At 42.2% G+C, this 26,041-nt stretch overlaps 4 protein-coding genes across 4 annotated transcripts; 2 read left to right on the top strand and 2 right to left on the bottom strand.

Moving 5' to 3' along the window:
- Positions 1 to 188: 188 nt before the first annotated feature.
- Positions 189 to 1,418, bottom strand: K441DRAFT_548504 (GTP-binding protein GTR1; the record flags this gene model as incomplete). Its single annotated transcript, XM_067642964.1, has 3 exons — positions 189 to 522; positions 579 to 1,127; positions 1,219 to 1,418. The coding sequence occupies 3 exons, from the start codon at positions 1,416 to 1,418 to the stop codon at positions 189 to 191; spliced, it is 1,083 nt and encodes a 360-aa protein (XP_067506649.1).
- A 118-nt stretch (positions 1,419 to 1,536) lies between these two features.
- K441DRAFT_655807 (DUF1688-domain-containing protein) lies at positions 1,537 to 4,022 on the bottom strand. Its single transcript, XM_067647921.1, has 4 exons — positions 3,346 to 4,022; positions 2,797 to 3,286; positions 2,159 to 2,748; positions 1,537 to 2,106 (listed from the first exon to the last, which is right to left on the bottom strand). Exons 1-4 carry the CDS (start codon positions 3,676 to 3,678, stop codon positions 2,023 to 2,025), a joined length of 1,497 nt encoding a protein of 498 aa, XP_067506648.1. The 5' UTR covers positions 3,679 to 4,022; the 3' UTR covers positions 1,537 to 2,022.
- Positions 4,023 to 5,463: 1,441 nt separating this feature from the next.
- On the top strand, positions 5,464 to 8,805 carry K441DRAFT_655806 (uncharacterized protein). Its single transcript, XM_067647920.1, has 2 exons — positions 5,464 to 8,359; positions 8,424 to 8,805. The coding sequence occupies exons 1-2, from the start codon at positions 5,567 to 5,569 to the stop codon at positions 8,523 to 8,525; spliced, it is 2,895 nt and encodes a 964-aa protein (XP_067506647.1). The 5' UTR covers positions 5,464 to 5,566; the 3' UTR covers positions 8,526 to 8,805.
- A 685-nt stretch (positions 8,806 to 9,490) lies between these two features.
- Positions 9,491 to 11,435, top strand: K441DRAFT_631195 (PQ-loop-domain-containing protein). Its single transcript, XM_067646303.1, has 2 exons — positions 9,491 to 10,169; positions 10,230 to 11,435. Exons 1-2 carry the CDS (start codon positions 9,945 to 9,947, stop codon positions 11,109 to 11,111), a joined length of 1,107 nt encoding a protein of 368 aa, XP_067506646.1. The 5' UTR covers positions 9,491 to 9,944; the 3' UTR covers positions 11,112 to 11,435.
- Positions 11,436 to 26,041: the final 14,606 nt, after the last annotated feature.

Below are 26,041 nucleotides of genomic sequence, written 5' to 3'. Positions count from 1 at the left end.
CTGTCCCATGTTTGTGCCCATATCCATGCCTGTTTAGTGAGTATCACTCTTCGGATGTAATCAATGTGAACGGTAATAGTATCTCCTGGATGTTAACGCTAATGCTCGCCTACGCTTTTTCGAAATGGGTATCATATTATCATAGAAGCCTGCGGAAAGTAAGTCCTTAGATGCTTTGAACCATTCGATCAAGCTCCAAATGCTGACCCTTCACCACCAATACTAGGTTCCTTGCCTTTTCCCTTAAAGTCCATTTCGTTGGGTAGCCCCTCGCTTTCTACTGAGTGGGCAAAGGCCTGTTGGATACCCGGTCTCGGTTTATTTGCGATGTCCAATTCAGCGAATTTTGGTCGAGCAAGCAGAATGTTCACACGAGCGGCGTTGAAGACCTGTTCGGAGGGCGGGATTGAAGCGGCGAGGTTGGTATTTTCTGTCAGTCGTGTGATAAAGAACATAAAGCGACCGGTTTTTATTTGCATCTCGGCGAAGTTGGCGTTGCCAGCCGGGATCCCTGTGTGCTTACTATGGAAAGTCAGGACGGTGTAAAAGGTAGGGCCTCTGGAATTAGGGATAGTTACGCCATGGATTGCTTGTGGGTTTTCAGTATGCTAGATATACGTTCAAAGCGATCTGTGAACGGATTTTGAGCTTCTAGACCTCGAGTTACATGGGTAACCATCAAACACGTCGTTCGTTCATAGAGTATAAGTTCTCTTGCGTCAATTACTTCAGCAAGCTGCTGTAAAAGGCTCTCAATGGTCGCAGCATTAGGTATCAGGAAGTATATGATCTGCGTCCAAGCCTTGTAAAGCGATTGATCCCATATACTCGTGGGGAAGAAGTCAACCGTATGCTTGAAGCCCTCCGAAGCGGATCTGATATAGTCTACGCGCTCCTCGAAAAGTTGGGCCCGTAGCCGCGCTTGAACGAGATCCATCTTGTGTATTAGGCAAAATACCTTAGCCTGGGGACTACACTCCTCCAAAGCACGTATAATGTTGGAGTAGCTGACGACATCGGCCTGGAACTCGCGGGATTCAATATCGAAAACGAATATGAGGACGGCAACACTGCCGAAGACATGGTTCCGTTGATGAGTGAGGTAATTCTCTACGAAGCCATCTTGCCTGCAGAGAAATTGATATTAGCATTTGATGCACGGTATGCATGCCTCTCCATCGGGCCTCTGCTGACTGACAGTGTGAAGGTAGAGCTCACCCGCCACAATCCCAAAGGTTGAGCATAAGATTGCCCATGAACTTGATATTGCTGTGTTCGACGTCAATAGTGGCTCCAAGGCGGCGCACATCTTTTGCGACATAGTTGCTGAAGACGATGGAGCGCATCGACGATTTCCCCGCTCCACTCTTGCCCATCAGCAGGACCTTGCGCTGCTTCTGGCGTTTGCCAGTATTCATCCTAATGGCGGCGGGTGGTGAGCAGAAAGGAAAAGGCAGTCAAGGGATGTGGGCTTGGGTGACGATGTCGCAAACACTGGCAAGTTTCCGATCAGAAATAGGCTTTGTCACATGTAATTTCAACCCACACTACATTCACACTAAACATTAATATTACAGTCAACAGTTACGATGCCCATATCCGCCGAGCAGTAACGCCCAGTCAAAAAAAGCAGAATCACATTCACTGATTAAAAACTATGGAGTGCAGAGCTGTCTCTCTTTCCCCATTCCAACATATTGGACCTTGCCTTTTCTTTCAAAATTTCTGCCCATCTCTAGCACGAGTGTAGAAAAATAAATATCAATGAAGCGATAATACCTCCAAAGAAAGAGTACTGGAGTAGCTCACACCGGCGTTGATGATCGAGTGTGCACAACTAGCGACCGAGCAAGTATGAACATGAAATATAACTGCTCAATGCAAAGATAATGCCGGGTGGTTGCATGAAAACCAAAAGCAAAGCATTAAGTTTAGTGCGCATATACTTCATGCACCTAGAGGGCAATTTCCTCCATATCCGCTGGGACTAAGGGAACAAATGTGGTGTAAAGTAAGGGTATCTTAGAAAACTGTCCCGTCGGACAAGATCATAATGGGAGGCTCCTTCGTGTTTGGGCGCGATACCTCAGCAATCTCTCGTCCACCCTGAAATCATCATTAGCGAATGCAGTTTCTATACGGCAGTGGCTCGATGTACCTTCCATGTGCCAGCTTCAAGCATCTGCGCCAAGCTTAGCCGATCACTCCCAGTTAAACCCAGAAGCGTATTAACTTCTGAGAGGAGCTCGTCAAGAAAGCCGACGGTTACTGCTCTCCATTCAACAATGACGTCGTCGTCAACCGTGAAAAGAGGCACGACTTCCATATTTGGCTGGCCCTTCAGCTGAGCATTCTTCTGGTACTGCTCAAGTCCTCGCTTGGCGTCCTCAGGCTTCAGAGTTAAGAGGCCAGTGTCAATAAGAAGTCCACCATTGCGATATTCAGGCAGACCTGTCAAGAGTTCACTACCAGCGAAGTAGACATGGAGAAGCTTGGACATTGGAACCATTAAGGAGTATGTCAACCATTGTGTGAGTTTATGGAATGGCACAATGTTCTCCCAGGGGTGTGTTGGGTGGGAAGGCATGACAGAACATCGCCAAGCATCGCCGATAGAGATGCCGTCAATCTGTGTACGGGTGGATGGCCAGATTGGTGACAGGCCATCCATTAAAACAGACCATAGTGTAGGAAGGGGGATAATAGGGACTGAGGAAGCCTGGGTGGAGGGGTGCGAGAGCAGATAATCTACTTCCAATTAGTTCAAATCGAAAGGGAGAGCAGATGAAGTGGTACCTAGCATATTCCCTGGCCTAGCCTCGAGTCCGAATATCTCCTGGTTCTGGAGCGCATCTGCCAGTCTCATTAAGAGTCCCGTACGTCCTTGAAGACCATCAATAGTATTCTCTTCTGTAACCTGTAGACCGCGGGCCATTGTTTTGACGTCCAATTTCTTGAGTCCAGCGCTGTCGACCTGGCAAGGTTCCTCAGGGTTACTACTAAAGACACCAGCTTTGAACATTTCGAGACTTGCAACTGCTAGGCCTTCGCTGCGTCGATATATTTTGCCAGATTCCTTGCTCCTATATTGCCATTTTGTGCCAGCGCCAGCATCCAGCAGGACGGAAACAAGAAAAAGGTCAATCAGACGGCGTGTTCGTTCCTGCGCATCAACGGTAGAGGGCCACGAAGCCATAAGCTGGTCAATTCGGGGTCGACCTCCTACTTCGAAGTGTTGCCAGCGGCCGTGAGGGGGAATAGAGGAATAGTCTGGAGCATAATCCCTCTGCAGTGAGGAAAGTCAATACTTGAACTTCGAAAAACAAAGCGGAAGAGGTAGAGGACCTTGATGATGGAAACCACATAGCCGGCAGTCTCTTGGAATTTTGTCATGTCCACAGAAAAATGTTTCAGTTGATTTTTCTTCGCTTTCTCGAGAACGAGTCTCGATCTCTCTCTAACAGCATGGATGCTTCGTAGATACGCAGCTGGGTCCAAAGCCGGGTCTGGTGCTTTGGGTAGGGGTACATCGGGTACTGGACTCAGTGTTTTCGCGATTGAAGCACCGTTGGTAGACTTTGGCAAGGCAGGAGACTTCAGAGAGCCATTCGAATGGCTAGACTGCGCGTCGCAGGGTGAAATAGCCGGCTTAGAACTTTTGCGAGTGAAGAGACCCATGTCGTCGAAAGGCACGAGATGCGGTTGAGCAAGTGTGAGTGGATGCTCAGGAGTGTAATGTGTGTGAAGTGGATCGGCCTTTCAGCCACGGTCGAGGGATGACAAGCTTGTCGGCGGACAATTCGAGAGTGTGAGAGAGCTGTTATGGACGCAATCTGATCCGAGGGTAGCACTCTGGGTTCAGGGTCTGCGGCTTCGGGGGCGCTGGGACCTGCAGTAGACAGAGAGAGATCTGTGCAGCAGCTGGATCGACCGTGCGGGTGCCAGAGCCAGGCCAGAGGGACAAAAAAACAATGACGGCTCAGGTGCGATTGGGACGAGCAACACCGTTGAGATCAGGGGGTGGATTCCCCTGCGAGCAACAGCAAGAAAAAGAAAAACGCCCCCGCGCGGCAGCGCAAGCACGCTCGGGAACGGCTACTCGAGAGGCTAAGCAGCCGAGTGGAACCTTGACTGCCCTGACGTGCCTGGCGAGTCAAGACGCTCGTTTTTTACGCCCGGTATTTTTTCGACTCTTGCTCCGCAGCCGCCTCAAACCGTCACGGAGTCCGCTGCGATGGCCATTCAGAACTGCTCTCGCGCATTGGCATGCAGCGACTGCTGGGAGGCGAGCTAGGATTTCATATCTGGACGTTTCTGGCTAACTTACATGTGGGTTTGCCGGGCTGTTTCGCTGGCTTGCAGTTTTCCAGGGTAGCTTCGAAAACTTCCCGCGCCGTCGCAAACTTGCGCCATGAAGTAGCCAACGGGTGGACAGGTCGTGAAGGTCTGCGGCTTGGCACAATACAGAGGCTCTAACATAAGTAAATCCTACTCGAAGCGATCGTCGATGCGACACAATGATGAGCTGCGGAAAAGCCAACGCAGCATGAAGGCAGCAAGAACGGTCAGTGAGGTCTCCATCTTTTAGCTTTATTCTGAAGCCTTTGCCGGCTCGGCAATACCTACAAAGTTTCTTATTCTGGGGTTGTTCCTATTCACTGCGATTAAATACGTAAAGATCGTCCAAGTCCCAAATGCACGTTTTCGAGCTTCTAGTGATCATACACTGCTCTTGAGTGTGAAACTACTATCTTGTCGAAGAACCAATCTAAGACGACCCTACCCCGATGTCCTTTTTGGAGCCGAAAAGAGCTGCTGTGAGGCGTTCCATAATGGGCATTCATAAGAAGACCCCTCCGCTGTCGCATGCACTAAACTATCTCTATCAAACTGTATCAGGTCCGTTCATTGACGGGACTGTCCGCACGCAGAGACCGTGCTTGATGTGCGTCATTCGTCCCACTTCAGGGGTCGGTATTGGACAACAGCACTCACTGACCACTTTTGTTCACAAGCTCAGCGATTGCTTGGTTTCTAGAATCCTTCTATTATGTAGAATTCAAGCCCAGATAGATGCCACAAATTTTGCAGGAGTGAGTCTGACGAATATACACATATTCCGAGGCATTTAGGTCGGCAAAGGGACCTCCGAAGTTATCAACCCTCGGAATCAGGGCTATGAATGCCTCTGAGTCGTGGATGATCGGTCGTGTAACTTGAAGATGTTGAGAGATTAATCGAGAGGCATTTTAAAGGCCCCTCCATAGTGCAAAGCAGGTAGTTCATGCGTAAGAGCCCTCCAGTAGGCCTTTGTTTGATATCTAGATGATTATTCTCGTGGCGGTTAGCGTCACTCTTTGGGGCTCGCGTCGATCTTTCATTATTGAGAGCGCTAACGCTGGTCAATGTGGCTTAACAGCGATGGTGTGGCGCTCAACGCGCAGCACGGCACAGCAAACACAACACATTTTCGTGCCTAACGCGTCCGGCATCCTTCACCGAGTAGTTATGCTATGAGTCCAGCTTATGCACTACATCTATAGACTCACTCTACGACACCTTGAAGATGGATGATCTGTCAGGTCTTGACTGGACATCCACCACCAGCAATAACACTAAACCTACTCCATCCTTTTATCCCCCTCGACAAAGTCCTGCCCCACCACTCTCGGGACGCTCGACCCCTCTGTCTGCACAACCGTCCGGTCGCGGCCTGAAGACATCATCCAAACCGACCACTCCATCTAACGACAGCTTTTCCAGTTTGCTGTCCCTGAACTCGTCTAAAGCATCGAACAATCTGTCACTTCAGGAACGACAGAAACAGCTCCTAGAGGAGAAAGCGCGGCAAGAAGCTGAGCGGAAGAAACAATATGATAGTCAATTTGGGACGCACGATGCACATTTCTGGGAGGCTTTAGGCAACGGGAAAGCTACACCACCTACACAGCAAACAGCAAATAATGGCTCGAGAGCTCATAATCTTTCTAAAACAATCAATAAGCCTTTTGCGGGACTGGATACGTCGTCCAAACGGCCTAATCAGCCCTTGAGCGCCGAAGATGACCTTCTGTCTGCCTTCAATTCCGACGCCCCGGTCGACGCCTCCACCCACTTTCCGATCCCCCAATCTACACGCAGTGGCCAAAGCGCTATGAGCTTCATTTCAAGCGCTTCTAAGAGCCAAGAACCTTCTCCAAAAAGTGTAGACGAGTTCGGCGATGATGACGATCCGTTCGGATTGGGACAGAGTTCTCAGAGACGGGCAGCCTCCACAGCACAACTACTACTGGCAGATAATGATGAAGACGACATATTGGGTATGCTTGGGAAACCTGTTTCTGAATTCACACAGCCGAAAGGAGGACCCAAAAATTCAGGACCTGCACGGGTGAAGTCCATTGAACATTTAAACGCGCTAAACACCAACCCTCACGATAAAGCTATTAATGAATTGGTCGATATGGGCTTTCCACCGGAAAATTCTGCTTTAGCTTTAGCGCAAACAGAATCTGGGACTGACATTCAAGCTGCAGTTGGATGGCTTCTAAATCAAGCCCACGATGAGGCAAAGCAAAAGGCGTGGATTGGCAGGGAAGACAGAGGACGTCAAAGCCCGCTTGAAGGTAATGAGATTCAGCAACGAAATGACTCGCGTCATAACTCACGGGGAGCAAGATCGGGTCCTCCTGTTCCCGCTTGGAAATGGAAAGAAGAAGGTCGCCCCAGCTCTACGCAGCGTAAGCAGGACAACCGCTCTCCAGGGAGTGAGAAAGACGTCACTCAATACGCCTCAGAAATTGGGAGCACTATTTTCAAATCTGCCAACACTCTGTGGAAGACGGGTCAAAAGAAGGTCCAGAAAGCCGTTGCTGAGTTCCAGCAGGAGGGTGACAGTAACCAACCTAAGTGGATGAGAAATGCGCACATGTATGCAGATGGTGAAAACCTGCCATATGCCCGTGAAAAGACTTCCCATGGTGATGCAGATTTGACCAATGCAAGCGGAACTCGTGGAGTCAAGACCGTAGTGCCAGAGTCCAGCGTTACCGACGAAGCTTTAATGCTCGAATTTGGCAATCCACGTCCTCAAAACCCACCCCATCCGCCTAGTTCTAATTCCACGCCGTCAGATTCTTCAGCTACTCGTATAAAACGTAATCCGGCTTCTAGCGATTTTGGCTTTCCATCTGAACCTTCCCCTCAACCCCGATTCCTCCAGAAGCAAGTGCAACAGCCAGACAAAAGGCCTGCAGCAAAGCTCACGCGTCAAGATATCGAGGAACAAACCGCTCAGGCATACATCAGCCCCGCCCGCCGTAAAATGCCAACTAAGGAGACAGGTCGTCCAACATCAGAGCCACAAAAACCTTCCTCAACTAGTTCCCACCAGTCAACATTATCTCAATCAAATAACCCGTTCTTCCAACAGAGTTTAGCACCTGTCTCCAGAACGCTATCATCCACGCCTGTAGCTACCCGACCGAAACCGCCTCCTCGCCAAATACCACCAGTATCCCCATCTGCTCTTTCAACATCGGCATCCCATCGGCAAAAAGGCTCTGACGCTTTTAAGCGCGGTGACTACCCCACAGCTCATGGCGCATACTCTGCTGCATTGGTTCCTTTACCAGAAGGTCATCCAATCACAATAATAATCCTCTGCAACCGGGCTCTTACGAATATTAGAGTAGGTGATCCAAAAGCTGCCGTTTCGGACGCAGATTCGGCTCTGGCTAGTATTGGTGTTTCACGTGGAGAGGGTGAGAAAATATCACTAGGGGGCAACGAAGAAGAGAAGGACATGAAGGAGTTCTTCGGAAAAGCACTGATGCGGAAAGCCGAAGCACTTGAAAACATGGAGAAATGGGCCGACGCAGCAAAAGTATGGAGGGAAGCAGTTGAGGCAGGTTTAGGTGGTTCGATAAGTATACAAGGCAGAAATCGCTGTGAAAACGCGGCTGGAGGGAGCAAAAAGCAGACTCGCCCCGAGGCAACGATACGCGCAACACCAATTAGAAAGCATCCCCCTCCGAGAACTTCCGCTCTAAATAATTTGACAGGAAAATCGAAATCCGTATCGTCTTCGGAGGCGGAAGCTGTTAAAAAGCTAAGGGAGGCAAATGCAGCAGCTGAAAAGGCCGATGATGAGAAGTTCGCTCTGACTGATCAAGTCGACGCGAAACTCATTGCGTGGAAGGGTAGCAAGTCGGACAATCTACGAGCACTTCTCGGGTCGTTAGATTCTGTCCTATGGCCAGAAGCTGGATGGAACAAGGTTGAGATGAGTGATCTCGTGATGCCCAACAAGGTGAAGATAGTGTACATGNAGGCCATTGCTAAGGTTCACCCTGATAAGGTAAGGTCTTGATTATGCTATCATGTAACATGCGTCTGCAGATTAATAATTCTCTCGACCTTAGATTTCCCAGACGGCAACAACTGAGCAGCGAATGATCAGTGGAGCGGTATTCAGCACGTTAAATGAAGCTTGGGACAAGTTTAAAAGGGACAATGGGCTGTAGGACAGCGTCTTGAGCTTAGAATAAGGCGAGATCTGTGTCAAACATGGTCAGCCCAAAAATAAACCGGTCGTAAAATATGGCCGCAAAACGATTTGGACTCAGGGGCTTCAGTGATTTACATTACCAGTTTGAGATTATTCGGCAGGGTCTACACAATAATCAGTTTGCCTTAGAATCTAATTGAAGTACTCATCTCGGGAGCAACGAGGCGTGTTCGAGTTTCACAGTTAAAACTTATCTCATAAATCAGACGCCCCGTAGTAGATTTTGGTTACGGGGCAGGGGAAGCACGTGCAACGGCTCCCTATACCCCCCCAAAATCTTCCGCGGAGCGTCTGAGAGCTCATAGACGTCGTTTTAGTACAAACTGAATGTTTTAAAACCCGAATTTTGTGTATTTCTACGAGCCATATCCCAACCACGATAGTTATATTATATATATTTTATGTAATAGATTTTCTAGGTTATTATATCTTTATAAATATATATTATAGCCCTATATCTAGAATATTAAGGGGCGAGATACATCGTCGTAGAACGTAAGTTGGAATTCCCAAATGCATCTTCGTAGATTTTGAACCAAAATTGACCGACTACCCACGTCCAACTTCTTATAGAATATAGCTACGATATCACTACAACGTGGAGGCGATAGAGGTCATAAAGGGCTTTTAGAGAAGTATGTAAGTTTTAGCAGTAAGGCAAAGATTTTGAAAGACCATAAGCCTCAGACCCTCGGTGGAAAATTCGTTGGTGATAACTGATAAGGAGCAGTATGCCGCACGTGCGCTTAGTGCACGTACCAACGAACCACCGGGGGTCTGATTTATAAGATAAGTTAAAACACTTATCTCTCGTAAAGCACAAGAAATATACGTAACTACGGTTTTTAGACGCAAAGGCTACGCTCAACAATTTGCAACCGCAGTAATTGCTCAAGTTTTCTTCCTAAAAACCTAAATATACTCCGCAGTCCAGCCGCAGACTAGGTTTGCCAAGCCGCTGTTCCCCCTCGGTCTCTAAACGCTCTCTCCGGATTCTCGCTTAGTTGCAGACTTTTCAGCCTCAACTCTGACATCCCTTAGTTCGTGCTCTTCTAACGTTCTCAATGTTATCATTTACATGCCTCAACACTAGACATCACTGAAAACCGAGCTCATTTATACCAATATATTCGTTTGTCCATCGGTTCAAAACCGCCCTTCTCTAGTCCCTTCCACAAACTAGAAGCGCGGCCATATGGGCGCTAACCCCAGTCAATCGAACGTTTTTCTTTCATAAACTTGAACGAACAAGTTCTTTTTATGGAGTAAGGTTTTTATCTGAGATTCCCGACCCTGACCACGTAGCGGCTAAAGGAAGTGTGGTGATAACAAATATCTTTCCAGCACGTAAAATCGAAGTTCACACCGTTGAAACATGTTTCCACCATCTCAAGGCTTACGCCTTGACATCGATGCTATCAGTGGGATTTGTGGTTCCATATCGATTGCATGTTGGGTTGTTGTATTTTCACCACAAATCATAGAGAATTTTAGACGAAGCTCTGCCGATGGTCTCTCTGTTCTTTTCATCATTGTATGGCTAGCCGGAGATGTCTTCAACATACTAGGTGCTGTCTTACAGCGTGTACTGCCAACAATGGTATGTTTCATGAAAAAGAAAAAAAAAACTCTATGCAACCACAATTTGACTCGACCCTAGGTCATTCTTGCTGTCTACTATACCTTTGCAGATATAGTATTACTAGCGCAATGCTTCTACTACAAAGGCTTCACTCTCAGTGACGAGGTCCGGAAGTCACAGCATGAGGATGGACCTTTGGATAGACCTAATGAAAGGTCTCCACTCCTCGAAATTCATGGAAACGGCGGCGGCAATGGTCACCGGCAAAGTGGCCCACCATGCATCGGTGACATAGAGCGTAGAAATTCTCACTCCTCATTTCGAGAACGCTTGTTATCTGTTGACGGGACTCACCTTTCGCCGGTAACTCCACTTCTCTCAGAACTGCCTCCAGAAGATGTCTCGCAACCCTGTCCAGCGCCCTGGCAGTCAAACCTCCAAGCAGTATTCTTCAATCTTAGCGCGATAGTACTTGTTTGTGCGGCAGGTGTTTTTGGTTGGTGGCTGAGCAACCGCCCTAGTCGCTCCCGCATTCCAAATGATCATTCAAGAGACTCGGACCGGCAAGATACGCTCCATTTTAATGTTCTCGGCCAAGTATTTGGATATATATGCGCAGTGCTCTACCTGGGCTCTCGCTTGCCACAACTCCTCCTCAACTATCGTCGCAAAAGCACCGAAGGCATATCTATGCTCTTCTTCCTTTTTGCCTGTATTGGCAACCTGACATATGTGCTATCTATCTTTGCGTACTCCCCTGTTTGCCGGAAGCCTCGTTTTTGCGAACCTGGAGAAGCCAGCTCGATATATTCACGGTACATAGTTGTCAACCTTTCATGGTTGTTGGGAAGTTTAGGGACATTACTGCTGGACGCTTTTGTTTTTGTTCAGTACTTTCTTTATCAAAAGGATGACGAGGGTGATGAGATCCAGAATGAAGCTCAGGACCGTGCCACGTAAAATGAGCTTCTATTTTCCATTATCGCCTCTAAAGCCTTTGTTTTCACGAGTCCCCCAGCCAGGCTCATATCTTATAAAGTATCGTGGTCTAGGAGTACTCAGATGACCATACTCCTATAGTTGATAATTGGTAATCAAAGCCTATGCATAAATCTTGTTATTGTAAGGGTGGACCCAAAATGCAAGTGTGCACTAATAAGGGGTACAGAGGGTCCCTCCATGGGTTGATTTTGATTCCCAAACTGTAACGGACTTTGTTTAAACAAATACCGTGATCACTAAAGTGTCGACGTTTCTACCATATAATTAGCTACGTTATGTCACAGTCTCGACTGTAGTTGTATTTTAAAAATAATTACTCTTCTAATTTACAAAAACTTAAGATAGTGCAGTTAAGTTATATAATATATATTAAATGCTAGCTGTAACGAAGCCTAGATACTACGGTGGACTTGTCAATAGGCTGGGCATGTAGGTAGAAACAACAAGATCTAACTATGGAGTAGGTGCCCAACAGATTAACTCCGATTGTATTCTGAGATTCACTACAAAGAGAGAACTATCTAAGGTAGGGACTGTGGTCCTTTAAATATACAACCGTACTCCTAAGAAATCCTCCTTGTACGTGAGGTACGTGAGGTACGTAAGGTACGTAATAGACCTCGCAGACCTCGCAGAGATTCAGTGTGGCCAACAGTCAGCACTTAGCGAGCGATAGACCCCTACCGCTGACTGACTGCGTTAATCAAGTCGCTCGCCGAACGCTACGCTGGATGTGTATACGCTGGCTGCACCGCTGTCAGCGCGCTTATCCTAATCAGGTAAATTGTATAGACGTGGTAGAGTCATAGAGTTAAACTTTAGATTTCTGGCAGCACCTCAGTATATACAAATATTGACGTTGCCCAATCTTAAATCTATCCTAATTAACCTTATATAGTATTCAAAAACCGTCGGATTCGGTCAGCGCGTCGCGGAGGCTTCAAAGGAGGTAGTGATGTCAGTGGTGAGGATTTGGATTACGCAATTGAGCGGGCTCTTCGAGCTCTATTTTAAAGTCGGATTTTATTAAGAAGAGATCTCTAGCTGGCGAAGAGCTTAATTAAGGTATAGATTGTGAATTTAATAGGGAAGGAGTAGAGGAAGAAGCTCTACTGCTCGACTAATAGGCAAAATGTAGGGTGTGTTGCATATTGCCGTGTTAACACAATGGTTAATATTATGGGTAGACGCGTCCAAATACGCGATAGGGATATTGGGGATTTCCATACAATTTAGTATGGATATCCCAGGGCTTCCCAACCGAATTTTGGCCGAAGATCCTCAAACTACCCAAAAGTCTACCAAAAAGCTTCAAAACACCACCCAATTGATCCTTCCTTACCACCTATGCAGCGAGCTGATGGCGCGCTGCATGTATCTACGCTGACTTACTGCTTACATCAGACGCCTCACTGCAGAGCTTACAAAGCTTATTATTTACCTCAGAAGCTCAGACCAAGAAATCGATTGTGCGGATATAGGAATATCCGCACCGTCCGCTAGGCTGATTTAGGACGGCAATCGTTTTCTTGGTCTGAGGCACTTTGGCGAGCTTTGTAGAAAACCTAAACACGGTTTATATNAGAAGACCTTATNAACTTTAACGAAATTNATCTACCCTNCTANAACACCTNTCNANATAAAAANTACACCAAATTATAGAGAAAAGCCTACTCTATAAGTTATGAGATCTTCAGCTCCTTATACACGCGCGACGTTAAGAGGAATTCGTCGCCGTAGAGGCCCTAATTCTATCTCTGCACCGCCGAGCCGCGCAGTAAACACCAACGCCTACGCCGCCAGCCCTCTGCGTAGAGCTGTGGAGCTTTGCGAGAGCTCTGCAGAACGAAGCTCAGGGGGAGACCTGCACGGAGCTCTGCAAAAGTTCTACCAGAGCTCTGCAAAAGCTCTGCATGAAGCTCCGCACGAAGCCCTGCTCGAAGCTCCGCACGAAGCCCTGCTCGAGGCTCCGCACGAAGCCCTGCTCGAGGCTCCGCACGAAGCCCTGCTCGAGGCTCCGCACGAAGCCCTGCTCGAGGCTCCGTACGAAGCTCTGCTCGAAGCTCTGCTCAAAGCCCTGCTCGAAGCCCTGCTCGAAGCCCTGCTCGAAGCTCTGCTCGAAGCCCTGCTCGAAGCTCTGCTTGAAGCCCTACTCGAAGCTTTACTTAAAGCCCTATTATCAATTCCCATTACAAAATACTGACTGAGTGGCGTTGTCGACAGTGGCAATTACAAATCATAGTCGTTAGCTCTATTGTTATTAGCGTTTCGCTACCTACCTTATATATATATAGTCTCTTTTCTTCACCTATATAGAGCTCTAAAGCTCTACTAATACGCAGCACTAATATACTAGGAAGGTTCTGTAATCGCCCGTATAAACGCCCATATAATTAATTAATTAATTGCCTATATAATCATCTCTACAAACGTCTCTACAATTGATCGCCCGTATAAACGTCTGCACGTCTACACAGCTACACGTCTGCACGCCTGCATGTGGCTCTATACGTAGCTCTATACGAATCTCTATACGGAGCTCTACTAAGGTGTCACGGAACGTGGGCAGTGGCTACAGAGCGTATGTATTCGAGGAGTCTACAAGACGTTGCGCGATCGATCGTAAGGGTCGAGGGCGTAAGGAGGTGATATACCTACGCGTAGCTGACATAAGCTGTACGTGAGGTGTACGCGAGAGCACGGGGCTCTCCTATGGAGGCCCCTGCGGTGGGGTTCCGTGACATAAGGCTTCGCTAAGGCTCTACTAAGGCTCTACTAAGGCTCTACTAAGGCTCTATACGAAGCTCTGCACAAAGCTCTGTATAAAGCTCTATATAAAGCTCTGCACGAAGCTCTATATAAAATTCTACTAGCTCTATATAAGGCTTTATTAAGGCTCTGCATAAGGTTCTGCCCCCTAGTAGTAGTGGAGGTACTTTAGGCCAAGGGAGGATATTTTTAAGGAAGGACCTAACTATAGCACCTACTAAGTATTGTAATAGCTTTGAGTAGTAGATGTCTATATATCTATATAGTTTTATCTATATTAGTAGACTATTTAATAAGATATAATATATGCTTATGCTTTTAATAATGTGTTTTTTAACTTTAACGAAATTAATATCAGGACTAAGCTATAGCCGTATTATAAAATTCGTACTATTTAGAAGCCCTAGGTCTTAAAAATATTGTATTAACTTTTAGTAATAATAACGCGTTATATAAATAAATAAATTAGATATCCGCAATATCCGTTTTACGGATTTTACTTATACTTTTAACAAAACTCGCCAAACCCTCTTAGATGTGATTTTGCAATTCGGAAGACGACGTAGGTTATTTCAATACTAGCTAAAAAATCGCGTCTAAGCTCGCTGAGGTAAGCTTATTATATATCACTCGTTACTTACCTTAACAAGCTTAGACGTGATTTTTTAGCTAGCGTCGGAATAACCTATGCCGTCTTCCAAATTGCAAAATCACGTCTAAGAACTTACCTTAGCAAGCTTAGACGTGATTCTATTAGTGCGGATTTTTAATTAGTCCGCAAGCTGACTAACTACATTTATAATGCACCACTAGTATTACGTCTAAGCGTATTCCGCGACAGTTCTTAATAAATTTACGGATATCCGCGTTGCGGAGGTTGCGGATATTAGAATAACTCAACACTAATATTTTATATTATTTCCCAAAGTTAATCGATTATATAATAGAACCTAGGCTTTTAGAATATATTATTTTTATTACTTAGGTATTTTTAGGTCTTATAATCATTTTTATTAAAAAAAAAAAGCGTTATTAGCAATTCTGTGACTATATATAACTTTATTAAACGTTAACTAATATATATAAAACCTATATAGATCTATAATAGCCACCCTAAAGAATCTATTATAGCCTGGCGGATATATAGCGTCTATATTATAGTATATAAATACCCACTAAAACCTTATTATACGCTAACTACTAGGTTACGGATATTTAAGCTAACCTATAGTATATTACTATAAAAACCTATAGGATGGAGAGGTAGAAGGTTAAATAAGATACTAGAATAGTCGCTACCGTATTAAGTGCCGGAAACTCGAGCTTAGAGAGGTTGTACTATAGAGCGGGCGCGACGGTCCCGAATGGATATCCGTAACGTCCTTAATCGCACTACGGGTCTCTTCGTGCAGAGCTTAGAGCAGAGCCTTATACAGAGTATTATATAGAGCATCTTACAGAGTATTATGCAGAGCCTTATACAAAGCTTCGAGCAGAGCCTTATATAGAGCTTTAAGTAGAGCTTCAAGCAGATCTTTAAGCAGATATTCGAGTAGAGCCTCGTACAGAGCTTCGAGCAGAGCTTTGTATAGAGCTTTGTGTAAAGCCTTATATAAAGCTTCGTGCAAAGCCTCATATAGAGCTTTGTATAAAGCCTTATATAGAGCTTCTATAAAGCTTTGTATAGAGCTTCGTATAAAGCTTTATATAGAGCTTTACGCAGAGCCTCCGTACGCAGAGCTTTATATAAAGCTTTATATAGACCTTTATACAGACCTTTATACAGACCTTTAAGCAGAGCTTTGTATAGGCATTTATATAGCGTTTATATAAACCTTCATACAGACATTTATACAGACGTTTATAGCCCCCTAAAATAGTAGTAATAAGCAGCTTAAAGTCCTTAGGTGGTTGTTATTTAGGTAGGCTATAGGCGATTTAATAGACATATCGCCCGTTTGGCGGCGCTTTTTACTAGATATCGTAGAGGCGTATAGAGTAGATATACTTATCGATTATAGAGCTACTTCTGCGGATTAATTTAACGGTATTTCTAAGATGATAGCTATTATAGGGTGGTAGATCAATTTCGTTAAAAAAGGTGACTGCTCTATATATAAAATAAGTCGGATTGCCTAAGAAACCTTGCGAAAGTCTTTCAGATTATAGAATTAACTTTTTGACAAAAAAGGTTAGCGATATCCGCTTGCGGATATACGTATATCCACTAATTAATTCTATAGTCTAAGCTTGCTAAGGTAATCTAAGAACCTTTAATAAGATTTGTTAAAATTATAACTAAAATCCGCTAAGCGGATATTGCGGATATCTAATTTATTTATTTATATAACGCATTATTATTACTATATATAGTTGCTTTTTTTTTTTAAGATTTAGGGCTTCTAAATAGTATAAAATTTATTATACGGCTATTACTTAGTCCTAATATTAATTTCGTTAAAGTTAAAAAACGCATTATTAAAATTATAAGCACATATTATATCTTATTAAATAGTCTGCTAATATAGATAAAACTATACAGATCTATAGATATCTACTACTTAAAGTTATTACAACACCTAGTAAATACTATAGTTAGGTCCTTCCTTAAAAATATCCTCCCTTGGCCCAGAGTACCTCTACTACTACTAGGGGGTAAGCTTTAGGTAGAGCCTCGTGTAGAGCTTCGCGTAGAGCTTTATATAAAGCTTCGTGCAGAGCTTTATACAGAGCTTAATGCGAAGCTTCGTGCAGAGCTTTATATAGAACTTTATATAGAACTTCGTGTAGAGCCACGTGTAGGCGTGTAGATATATAGATTTGCAGACGTATAGACGTTTATACGGGCGATCAATTATAGAGACATTTGTAGAGACAACTATATGGGCAATTCGCCGATTGATTGTATGGGCGTTTATACGGGCGATTGTAGAACCTTCCTGGTATATTAGTGCTGCGTATTAGTAGAGCTTTAGAGCTCTATATAGGGCTTTAAGCAGAGCTTCAAGCAGAGCCTTAAGTAGAGCTTCAAGTAGAGCTTTAAGTAGAGCTTTAAGTAGAGCCTCAAGTAGAGCTTTAAGCAGAGCTTTAAGTAGAGCTTTAAGCAAAGCTACAAGTAGAGCTTTAAGCAGAGCTTCGAGCAGAGCTTTAAGTAGAGCTTTAAGCAGAGCTACAAGTAGAGCTTTAAGCAGAGCTATAAGTAGAGCTTTAAGTAGAGCTTTAAGCAGAGCTTTAAGTAGAGCTTTAAGCAGAGCTTTAAGTAGAGCTATAAGTAGAGCTTTAAGCAGAGCTTTAAGCAGAGCTATAAATAGAGCTTCGTGCGGAGCTTTATATAGAGCTTTTATAGAGCTTTAGTAGAGCTCCAAGTAGAGCTTTTATAGAGCTTTGGTAGAGCTTTATACAGAGCTCCGTATAGGTCTCCCCTTAAGCTTTATTCTATAGAGCTCTTGCAAAGCTCTACGGCTCTACGTAAACGTAGAGCTTATAACTCTATTAGGGCCTACGCTATAACCTATAAAGGGCTGTAAAGTAAATAAATTAAATAGGTATAGTAGGTAGAATATCCGCTGGTTATAGAGAGGGCGGGCGTAGGCGTAGGCGTTAAGTATTAGTGGTTATTTCGCGGCTCAGTAATATAGAGGTAGAATTATAGCCTTTACTTATCTTAGTAAGCGACTTAGACGGTAAGGGCAAACTAAAGGCGTACTTACTAATACTAAAGTATTACTAGTTTCCGTCCTAAAAAACGCCACTTTTTTTTAACCAATTAGCTATCTACCGACCTTAAGTTTACCCTACTGTCTAAGGGCCTATAGTGCGGAACTCTATAGCGCTTAACTTCAATTTTTACAATTTTGTATAAGAGACACTTTTATCTATATATTTGACTCCCTAATAATACCTATTTAACCTAATAAGCTAACGAGTTAAGTTAGACCAGTCTCCTCTATAATTAATTACTTTTTTATAACTGGAATATATTAGTAGGGGGTAGTCTCTTTAAGCTCGGCGATGTGCACGTAATAGGTCACGTAATAGTGCGTAGGCCAGCTTTTTCCCCCTCCCTAGCTCTGCAAAATCCCTATATAAAGCTCTACTTAAAGCTCTACTAATACGCAGCACTAATATACTAGGAAGTCTTATAATTATCTCTACAAACGTCTCTATAAATAGCTTTACAAACGGCTCTATAAATGGCTCTTTAAACGGCTCTATAAACGGCTCTACAAATAGCTCTACAAATAGCTCTACAAATGGCTTTACAAACGGCTCTACAAACGGCTCTATAAACGGCTCTATAATCGCCTATATAATCGTCCATACAAACGTCTTTACTATTGTCTTTATAAAAGTTTGTATAAACGTCTGCATAAAAGCCTATATAAAGCTCTAAATAAAGTTGTTTATAAGGCCTTTAAAAATAAGCCTAAATATAAGCTCTATATAAAGCTCTGTACGACACTCTACTTAAAGCTCCACTTAAGGCTCTATATAAGGCTCTGCTTAAAGGTCTATAAAAGCTCTACTTAAAGCTCTATAGAAGCTCTGCTTAAAGGTCTATTAAAGGTCTATTAAAGGTCTATTAAAGGTCTATTAAAGGTCTACTTAAAGGTCTACTTAAAGGTCTACTTGAAGGTCTATTAAAGGTCTGCTTAAAGCTTTATCAAAGCTCCACTCAAAGCTCTGCTTAAAGCTCTATTAAAGCTTTACTTAAAGCTCTATTAAAGCTTTACTTAAAGCTCTACTTAAGGCTCTACTTAAGGCTCTATATAAGGCTCTGCTTAAAGCTCTATTAAAGCTCTACTTAAAGCTCTATTAAACCGTTAATATTCTGGGCTCTATATATACTATTACAATACAAAAATACTACGAGGTAAAAGCCCTTTATCTTCTCTATTACCTCTACGTTATAGTAATATTATAGCTTTATTATATAAAAAGTTAGATATAGGCAATTGGTTATAAAATTGCGAGTTAACCTAATAAGACTTAAAAAAAAATCGACCTATAATTTTAAAACTTTATATTAGCTAAAATGTATAAATAAGTATATAGATAAATAAAGTGACCCTTAAAATATAATTGATTACCTTTTAAAGTAGTTAACTAGTTAACTAATGGAGATATATTACTCTTTAGTAGTGTCGCGTTTAATTAATAAGTAGACCTTTATACATTTTCGTACTAAAGGCCCTTAGACAGTAAACAAGACCGCGCTTTTAAGTATAGGGGTTATATAATGCTAGCAGGGGTTTAATAAAGCTAGTAGGGGTTTTATATAAAGCTATACTAGTTAAGTACTAGTGAGATTTATCTCGTTTACCGTCTAAGTCGCTTACTAAGATAAGCCTCTACTATAACAACTTCCTCTTAACGTTGCGCGCGTATAAGGAGCTAAGGATCTTATAGCTTTATAAAGTAGGCTTTTCTCTATAATTTAGTGTAATATAGTATATAGGGTTTTGTATAAGCCCTGAGTTTTGCTTAAACTAGTAGACCGCCTTCCTAATATAGATGGAATATTAAAATACTGCTAAAATGCCTTAGAAATTGCCATTGGGTAGTGCACTTAGGTTATACACGACCTAACGGCAATTTCTAAGGCATTTTAGTAGTATTTTAGTGTTCTATCTATATTAGGAAGGCGGTCTACTAGTTTAAGCAAAACTTAGGGCTTGTATAAAACCCCATATACTACATTACACTAAATTATAGAGAAAAGCCTACTCTGTAAAGCTATAAGATCTTCAGCCCCTTATACGCGCGCGACGTTAAGAGGAATTCGTCGCCGTAGAGGCCCTAATTCTACCTCTATACCGCCAAGCCGCGCAGTAAACACCAACGCTAAACGCTTACGCCCACGCCGCCAGCCCTCTACGTAGAGCTTTGCGAGAGCTCTACGGAACGAAGCTTAGGGGGAGACCTATACGGAGCTCTATAAAAGCTCTGCACGAAGCTCCACACAAGGCTCCGCTCAAAGCTCTACTTAAAGCTCTGCTTAGGGCTCTGCTTAAAGCTCTGCTTAAAGCTCTGCTTAAAGCTCTACTTAAAGCTCTACTTAAAGCTTTACTTAAAGCTCTACCCGAGGCTCTACTTAAGGCTCTATTCAAAGCCCTATATAGAGCTTCAAAGCTCTACTAATACACAGCGCTAATATACTAGGAAGGTTCTACAATTACCCGTATAAACGCCTATACAAACGCCCATACAATCGTCTCTATAAATGTCTCTATAATTAATCGCCCGTACAAACGTCTGCACGTCTACACAGCTATATATCTATACGCCTGTACGTGGCTCTGCACAAAGCTCTATATAAAGCTCTGCACGAAGCTTTATACAAAGCTCTATACAAAGCTCTATATAAAGCTCTGCACGAAGCTCTACACAAAGCTCTACACGAAGCTCTATTAAGGTTCTGCACGAAGCTCTACACAAAGCTCTACTAAGGCTCTACGCGAGGCTCTATACGAGGCTCTACCCCCTAGTAGTAGCAGAGACACTCCAGGCTAAGGGAGGATATTTTTAAAAAAGGATCTAACTATAGCACCTACTAGGTGTTGCAATAGCTCTAAGTAGTAGATATCTATATATCTATATAGTTTTATCTATATTAGCAGACTATTTAATAAGATATAATATAAGCTTACGCACTACGTAAAACACAATACAATCGCCTATTAAAGAAACCTGCGAAATAAGCCTAATAGAGCTCCCACGAGCTCCAGAGGACTATAGAAACCCTTCCTATCAAAACCACATATTTTAATTCGGCGTTAGTGGAGGTATATATAGTGTTTTCCAATATATAGCCCTTAAAACCGGATTATAATAAACAAACAAACCCCTAACCCCAACCACCCTAATTAAATAGCGCGCCTTTTAAGAGCGCGTTTTATAGACTATACAAACTATAAAATAAACCCAGTAGGCATTATAGAAACGATCTCTTAATGCAGATAAGGAGCGCTCCACTATGCTCTCCTTCCTTACTACTGCGATTATAACCCTCCGGATAGCCTTTACTATATTAGCGGAGCTTATCTAAACCTAAGGAACCTAGGAGTAATATACCTAGGACATAAAGGCAATCCGGATAGATATTAGCGCCCTTAGGAAGGCCGTAATAATGGCTATAAAGAGCGGACCGACGTCTATAGGCCCGCTATCGTACATATATATTACTACTACTATACCTATAATGCCCTAAGCTATAAGATAAGTTGCCTATAAACCTATAGAAGTATATAAGATTATAATCCGTATAGGCGACGCCGCCGACTATAAGGAAATATTAAAGCAGAATAGCTAAGCCCTAGTATATAAACTCTAGGCTATAGGACCCCTAGACACCTATAGGATATAGGCCGTAAAGAAGTTATAAAGCGGTAATATTAGGGCGTATATTACGGATAAAGATGTAAAAGATAGGTTGCTATAAGAAACAGAGTAGACAAAGGTCCTTAGACACTCTACTATACTAGCTGTTCTGCTAGTACTAGTAAAGATCTATATAGTACCTATAAGCCTTACTATCTAAGGCCTAGAGGCTAAGTAGATAATAGAAGATATAATAAAGTAGAACTATACTATAGCGGGGCTTATAGTAAAAAGGCTGGCGTAGAAAAAGCTAGGAAGAGTCCGAATAGGATAAAAGGTTAAATTGTTACTTATTATAGGTATATAGTTAAAAGAGTTAGTAAATGCGCTATTTAATTAGGGCCTCTTCTTAGGAGGAGACTACTACCTAGTTATAAGGTATAAGACAACATTCCTAGTAACGTAGTGCTTTAAATACTAAGGCTTTAACTATATAGCTAAGAGTTATAGAAGAGAAGCTAGATATAAACGCTACGCTAGGTAATATAATACTAGTAAATATATAGGAGACTTACCTAAAAAGTATATTAACTATAAAGTAGACCATAAGGTATAGAATGGGGCGTATAGTATTAAGCGGATATAGTAAAAGAAGGCCGCAGTAATTAGGGCCTATACGCTAATATACTATATAGGTACCTATAAGGCACCTATAAGCGGATAGTAATTATAATTATAATACGAGATTACTACTAAGGAGGCCTTATAATAAGCTAGGAAAAGGAAGCTAAAGGAGATAGTTACGCAAGAGAGCCCTATATAGGTAGAGAAAAGCCCCTAAAAGGTTAGACGGCTATAAACTTTTAGTTATTCTAGAAAGGAAATAGGCCAAAGGACCTTCTAATTAATACTCTAAATAGTACTATATAGTAGTATATACGCCCTAATTTAAATCCTAGCAATCTAGGAGCCCCTACTAAATATAGAGTTTAATATAGAGGTAAAAGCAAAAGCTTAGATCCGGAGAGAAGTATCTAAAGGCTCTAAAACTACATTATAAGAAAGTAAACGGACGCTAAAGGGTACCAACTTAGCTAACTCAGAGGCTAGTATAGATCTCTTATATTAGGACACCAAAAAATACTTATAATTATATAGTATAACACTAATAATAGTAGAAACGGCGTACTACTCTACTTCCTATAAAAGGTAGAGTAGGCGGATCTCTAGCTAGATATATTAGCTATCTAGGAGCTATAGCGAAGGGATTAAGGAAATACAATATATACTATAAAATCCTACTACTTAGTATACGCGGGAGTAGGCAATATAAGGGTCTGCTTTTATATAAATAAGGCTATTAATATAAATAAGTGGGCGCCTATATACTACTTAGCGGATATATACACAATTAAGCTAAAGGGCTATAAGAGGACTATCTAGATTTATAATATTTATAACCCCTAATAAAAAAATAGTAGTATCTATTAGGTGACAAAGTCACCTCGCCTATATATATTATTCTATATAGCCGTGTCTAGCATTAAGCTAGTCACTTATTTACCTTTTATAGGTTTGTATAGCTAAGTAGTGCGGAGCTTATTACCTTATAGTATCTAGGTACTACCAGAGCTGCTAAGGGCCGAAGGAGAATATATACTATTAGGTAATTTTAATCTACACCACCCCTTCTAGGGGGGTATAATAGTAATATACGCGAATAACGCGGCGGATAACCTTATCCGCGCTATAGAGGCAGCCGGCCTAAGCCTAGCCACTAAGGCGGGTATAGAGACGTGGGTAAAAGGTATATTAAGGAGCACGCTAGACCTAGTATTTACCTCCCCCTAAATTACTAATAGGCTGCTATAGAGTTAAAGACAAGACCGCTAGTATATAGGGTTTAACCACTTTCCTATTATTATAAAGGTAGATATAGAGACGCTAGAGGGGCCCCCTTTACCTAGAAGACCGCTATAGAAGAAAGCTAATTAGAAGGTAGTATAGAGTAAGCTAGAGGGCTAACTTTAGCCCCTATATAGACTCCTGTGCGATATAAGAGATAAATTAAATACGCTAGTAAAGGCTATATACTAGGTAATTAAGAACATTATAGTAAAAATAGTACCTAACGCGTGGCCCTTACTGTAAGCCTTTAAAGTATAGTTAGAGAAATATATAGAAGTAGTAAAGGAAACCTAATAGGCCTTTTAGGCGTAAAAGGTCTTTTAGTTAATGCCTAACTAGATTAACTATAGAGTTATATAAAATAAGAAAAAAAGGGCAATCTAATAAGAGGCTAATAAGCTATAGTATTATAGCGACTTAGTTAATTAAGGTATAAGCGCCATTTATATTAGGAAATTTTTTTTTGGGCGCGTTGTTGCAGCCGAAAATTGGGGTCTGCTTACAGTCAGTTGCGAAATATCGTGAACTCGCTTAGGGCCGCGTCTCCCACCCCATCAAAACAATGCACCCCTTATAACTCTACTAATATGCCTTTATATTTTATAAATAAGGCCTTATTTTATAGCCCTTTATTAGAGCTATAAAACTAGAATCTATTTATATAAATTAGAGCTATATTGGTAGGGGTATAGGGGGTATTATGAGGTACTGGTTTTTGGAGCGGGGTAGCTAAAATTAGTCAGCGCAGAGCCTCAATTCAAGTTTCCACAGCTCTAGTAAGACACTCCCTGCAACTCCATCAATATAGCTTTATATTTTAAAAATAAATTTTTATTTTATAGCTCTAGAATAAAGCTATAAAATCAGCTACTATTTATATAAATTGGAGCCATATTAGTAAAGTTATAGAGTGTATCGTTTTAATAGGGGGGAGATGCGTAAGCCCGTGCATTCCCCAACACCATCAAAACAATACACCCCTTATAGCCCCACTAATATGGCTCTATATTTTACGAATAGAGGCCTATTTTATAGCTCTGTGCTAGGGCTATCAGATAAGCCCCTAATTGTGTGATTTAGGGCTGTTTTAGTGGAGTTATTGGGGGTGCTTATTTCTAGGGGTAGAGGGGTCGGATTAGTTAGCGCAGAGCCTCACGTCAAGTTTTGCTACCATTACAAGGCACCCCCACAGCCCTACTAATATCGCTCCATATGTTATAAATAAAGGCCCATTATATAGCCCTCGAATAGAGCTATAAAATAGGCCTCTAATTGTAAAATATAGAGCTATATTAGTGGGGCTATAGGGGTATAATGTTTTGATGGTGTTAGGGAATGCGCGGGCTTACTCCGGCCCGAGTTCACGATATTTCGCAACTGACTGTAACTCGCTTAAGTCGCAATTTTGGCAATTTGCGGCGATTTGCAGCGATTTGCAGGCTACTTTATGTAAATTACTAAAATTGCGACTTAAGCGACTTAAGCAGACCCTAATTTTTGGCTGCAATAAAAATGCAACAAAAATGTAACAAAAATACCACAAAACTGCATAAAGCGCTATACGAAGCTCCACACAAAGCTCTATATAAAGCTCCATATAAAGCTCTATACGAAGCTTTATACGAGGTTCTACACAAGGCTCTATATAAAGCTCTACGTATAGAGGCTCTGTATAAAGCTCTATACGAAGCTCTATACGAAGCTCTATACAAAGCTTTGCACGAAGCTCTGCACAAAGCTCTATACAAAGCTTTGCGTATAGAGGCTTTATATAAGGCTCTATACGAAGCTCTATACGAGGCTCTATATAAAGCTTTNNATAANGCTTTACACAAAGCTCTATACGAAGCTCTGCACGAAGCTTTGTATAAAGCTCTATACGAAGCTCTATACAAAGCTTTACACGAAGCTCTATATAAAGCTCTACGCGAAGCTCTATACGAAGCTTTATATAAGGCTCTATATAAGGCTCTATATAAAGCTCTGCGTATAGAGGCTCTGTATAAGGCTCTATATGAAGTTCTATATAAATTTATACACGAAGCTCTACATAAAGCTCTATACGAAGCTCTACACGAAGCTCTATATAAAGCTCTATATAAAGCTTTGTACGAGGCTCTATATAAGGCTCTATATAAAGCTCTACATATAGAGGCTCGTATAAGGCTCTGTATAAAGCTTTATATAAAGCTTTATATAAAGCTCTACACGAAGCTCTATACGAAGCTCTACACGAAGCTCTATATAAAGCTTTGTATAATACTTTATATAAAGCTTTGCATATAGAGGCTCTATATAAAGCTCTATATAAAGCTTTGTATAAAGCTTTGCACGAAGTTTTATACGAAGCTTTATATAAAGCTTTATATAAGGCTCTATATAAGGCTCTATATAAAGCTTTACGTATAGAGGCTCTGTATAAGGCTCTATATAAAGCTCTATATAAAGCTCTATATAAAACTCTATATAAAGCTTTGCATAAGGCTCTACACAAGGCTCTATATAAAGCTCTATATATAGAGGCTCTATATAAGGCTCTGCACAAAGCTCTATACAAAGCTCTATATAAGGCTCTATATAAAGCTCTACACGAAGCTCTATATATAGAGGCTTTACATAGAGCTCTATATAAAGCTCTATATAAAGCTCTATATAAAGCTCTATATAAAGCTCTATATAAAGCTCTACGAAGCTTTATACGAAGCTCTATATATAGAGGCTCTATACGAGGCTCTGCGCGAAGCTCTATATAAGGCTTTACGCGAAGCCCTATATACGGAGGCTCTATATAAAGCTCTATATAAAGCCTTTATATATGCGCGCGATATACTACTATTAGGTCCCTACTATATTCCTAATAGCCTTTATACGTGCCTCTGCTAAGTATACCC

Source organism: Cenococcum geophilum (genome assembly GCF_001692895.1).
Source record: "Cenococcum geophilum 1.58 unplaced genomic scaffold K441scaffold_10, whole genome shotgun sequence".
NCBI lineage: Eukaryota > Fungi > Ascomycota > Dothideomycetes > Gloniales > Gloniaceae > Cenococcum > Cenococcum geophilum.
Note: the sequence above shows the minus strand (reverse complement) of the source record. Positions and strands in the feature narration are given on the sequence as shown.

Coding starts and splice junctions, on each gene's coding strand:
- K441DRAFT_655807 (XM_067647921.1), bottom strand. CDS start 3,678: ATGGGTCTCTTCACTCGCAAAAGTTCTAAGCCGGCTATTTCACCCTGC. Junction 3,287..3,345: donor ATGTGGTTTCCATCATCAAG/GTCCTCTACCTC, acceptor TCCTCACTGCAG/AGGGATTATGCTCCAGACTA. Junction 2,749..2,796: donor TAGGCCAGGGAATATGCTAG/GTACCACTTCAT, acceptor AATTGGAAGTAG/ATTATCTGCTCTCGCACCCC.
- K441DRAFT_631195 (XM_067646303.1), top strand. CDS start 9,945: ATGTTTCCACCATCTCAAGGCTTACGCCTTGACATCGATGCTATCAGT. Junction 10,170..10,229: donor AGCGTGTACTGCCAACAATG/GTATGTTTCATG, acceptor ACTCGACCCTAG/GTCATTCTTGCTGTCTACTA.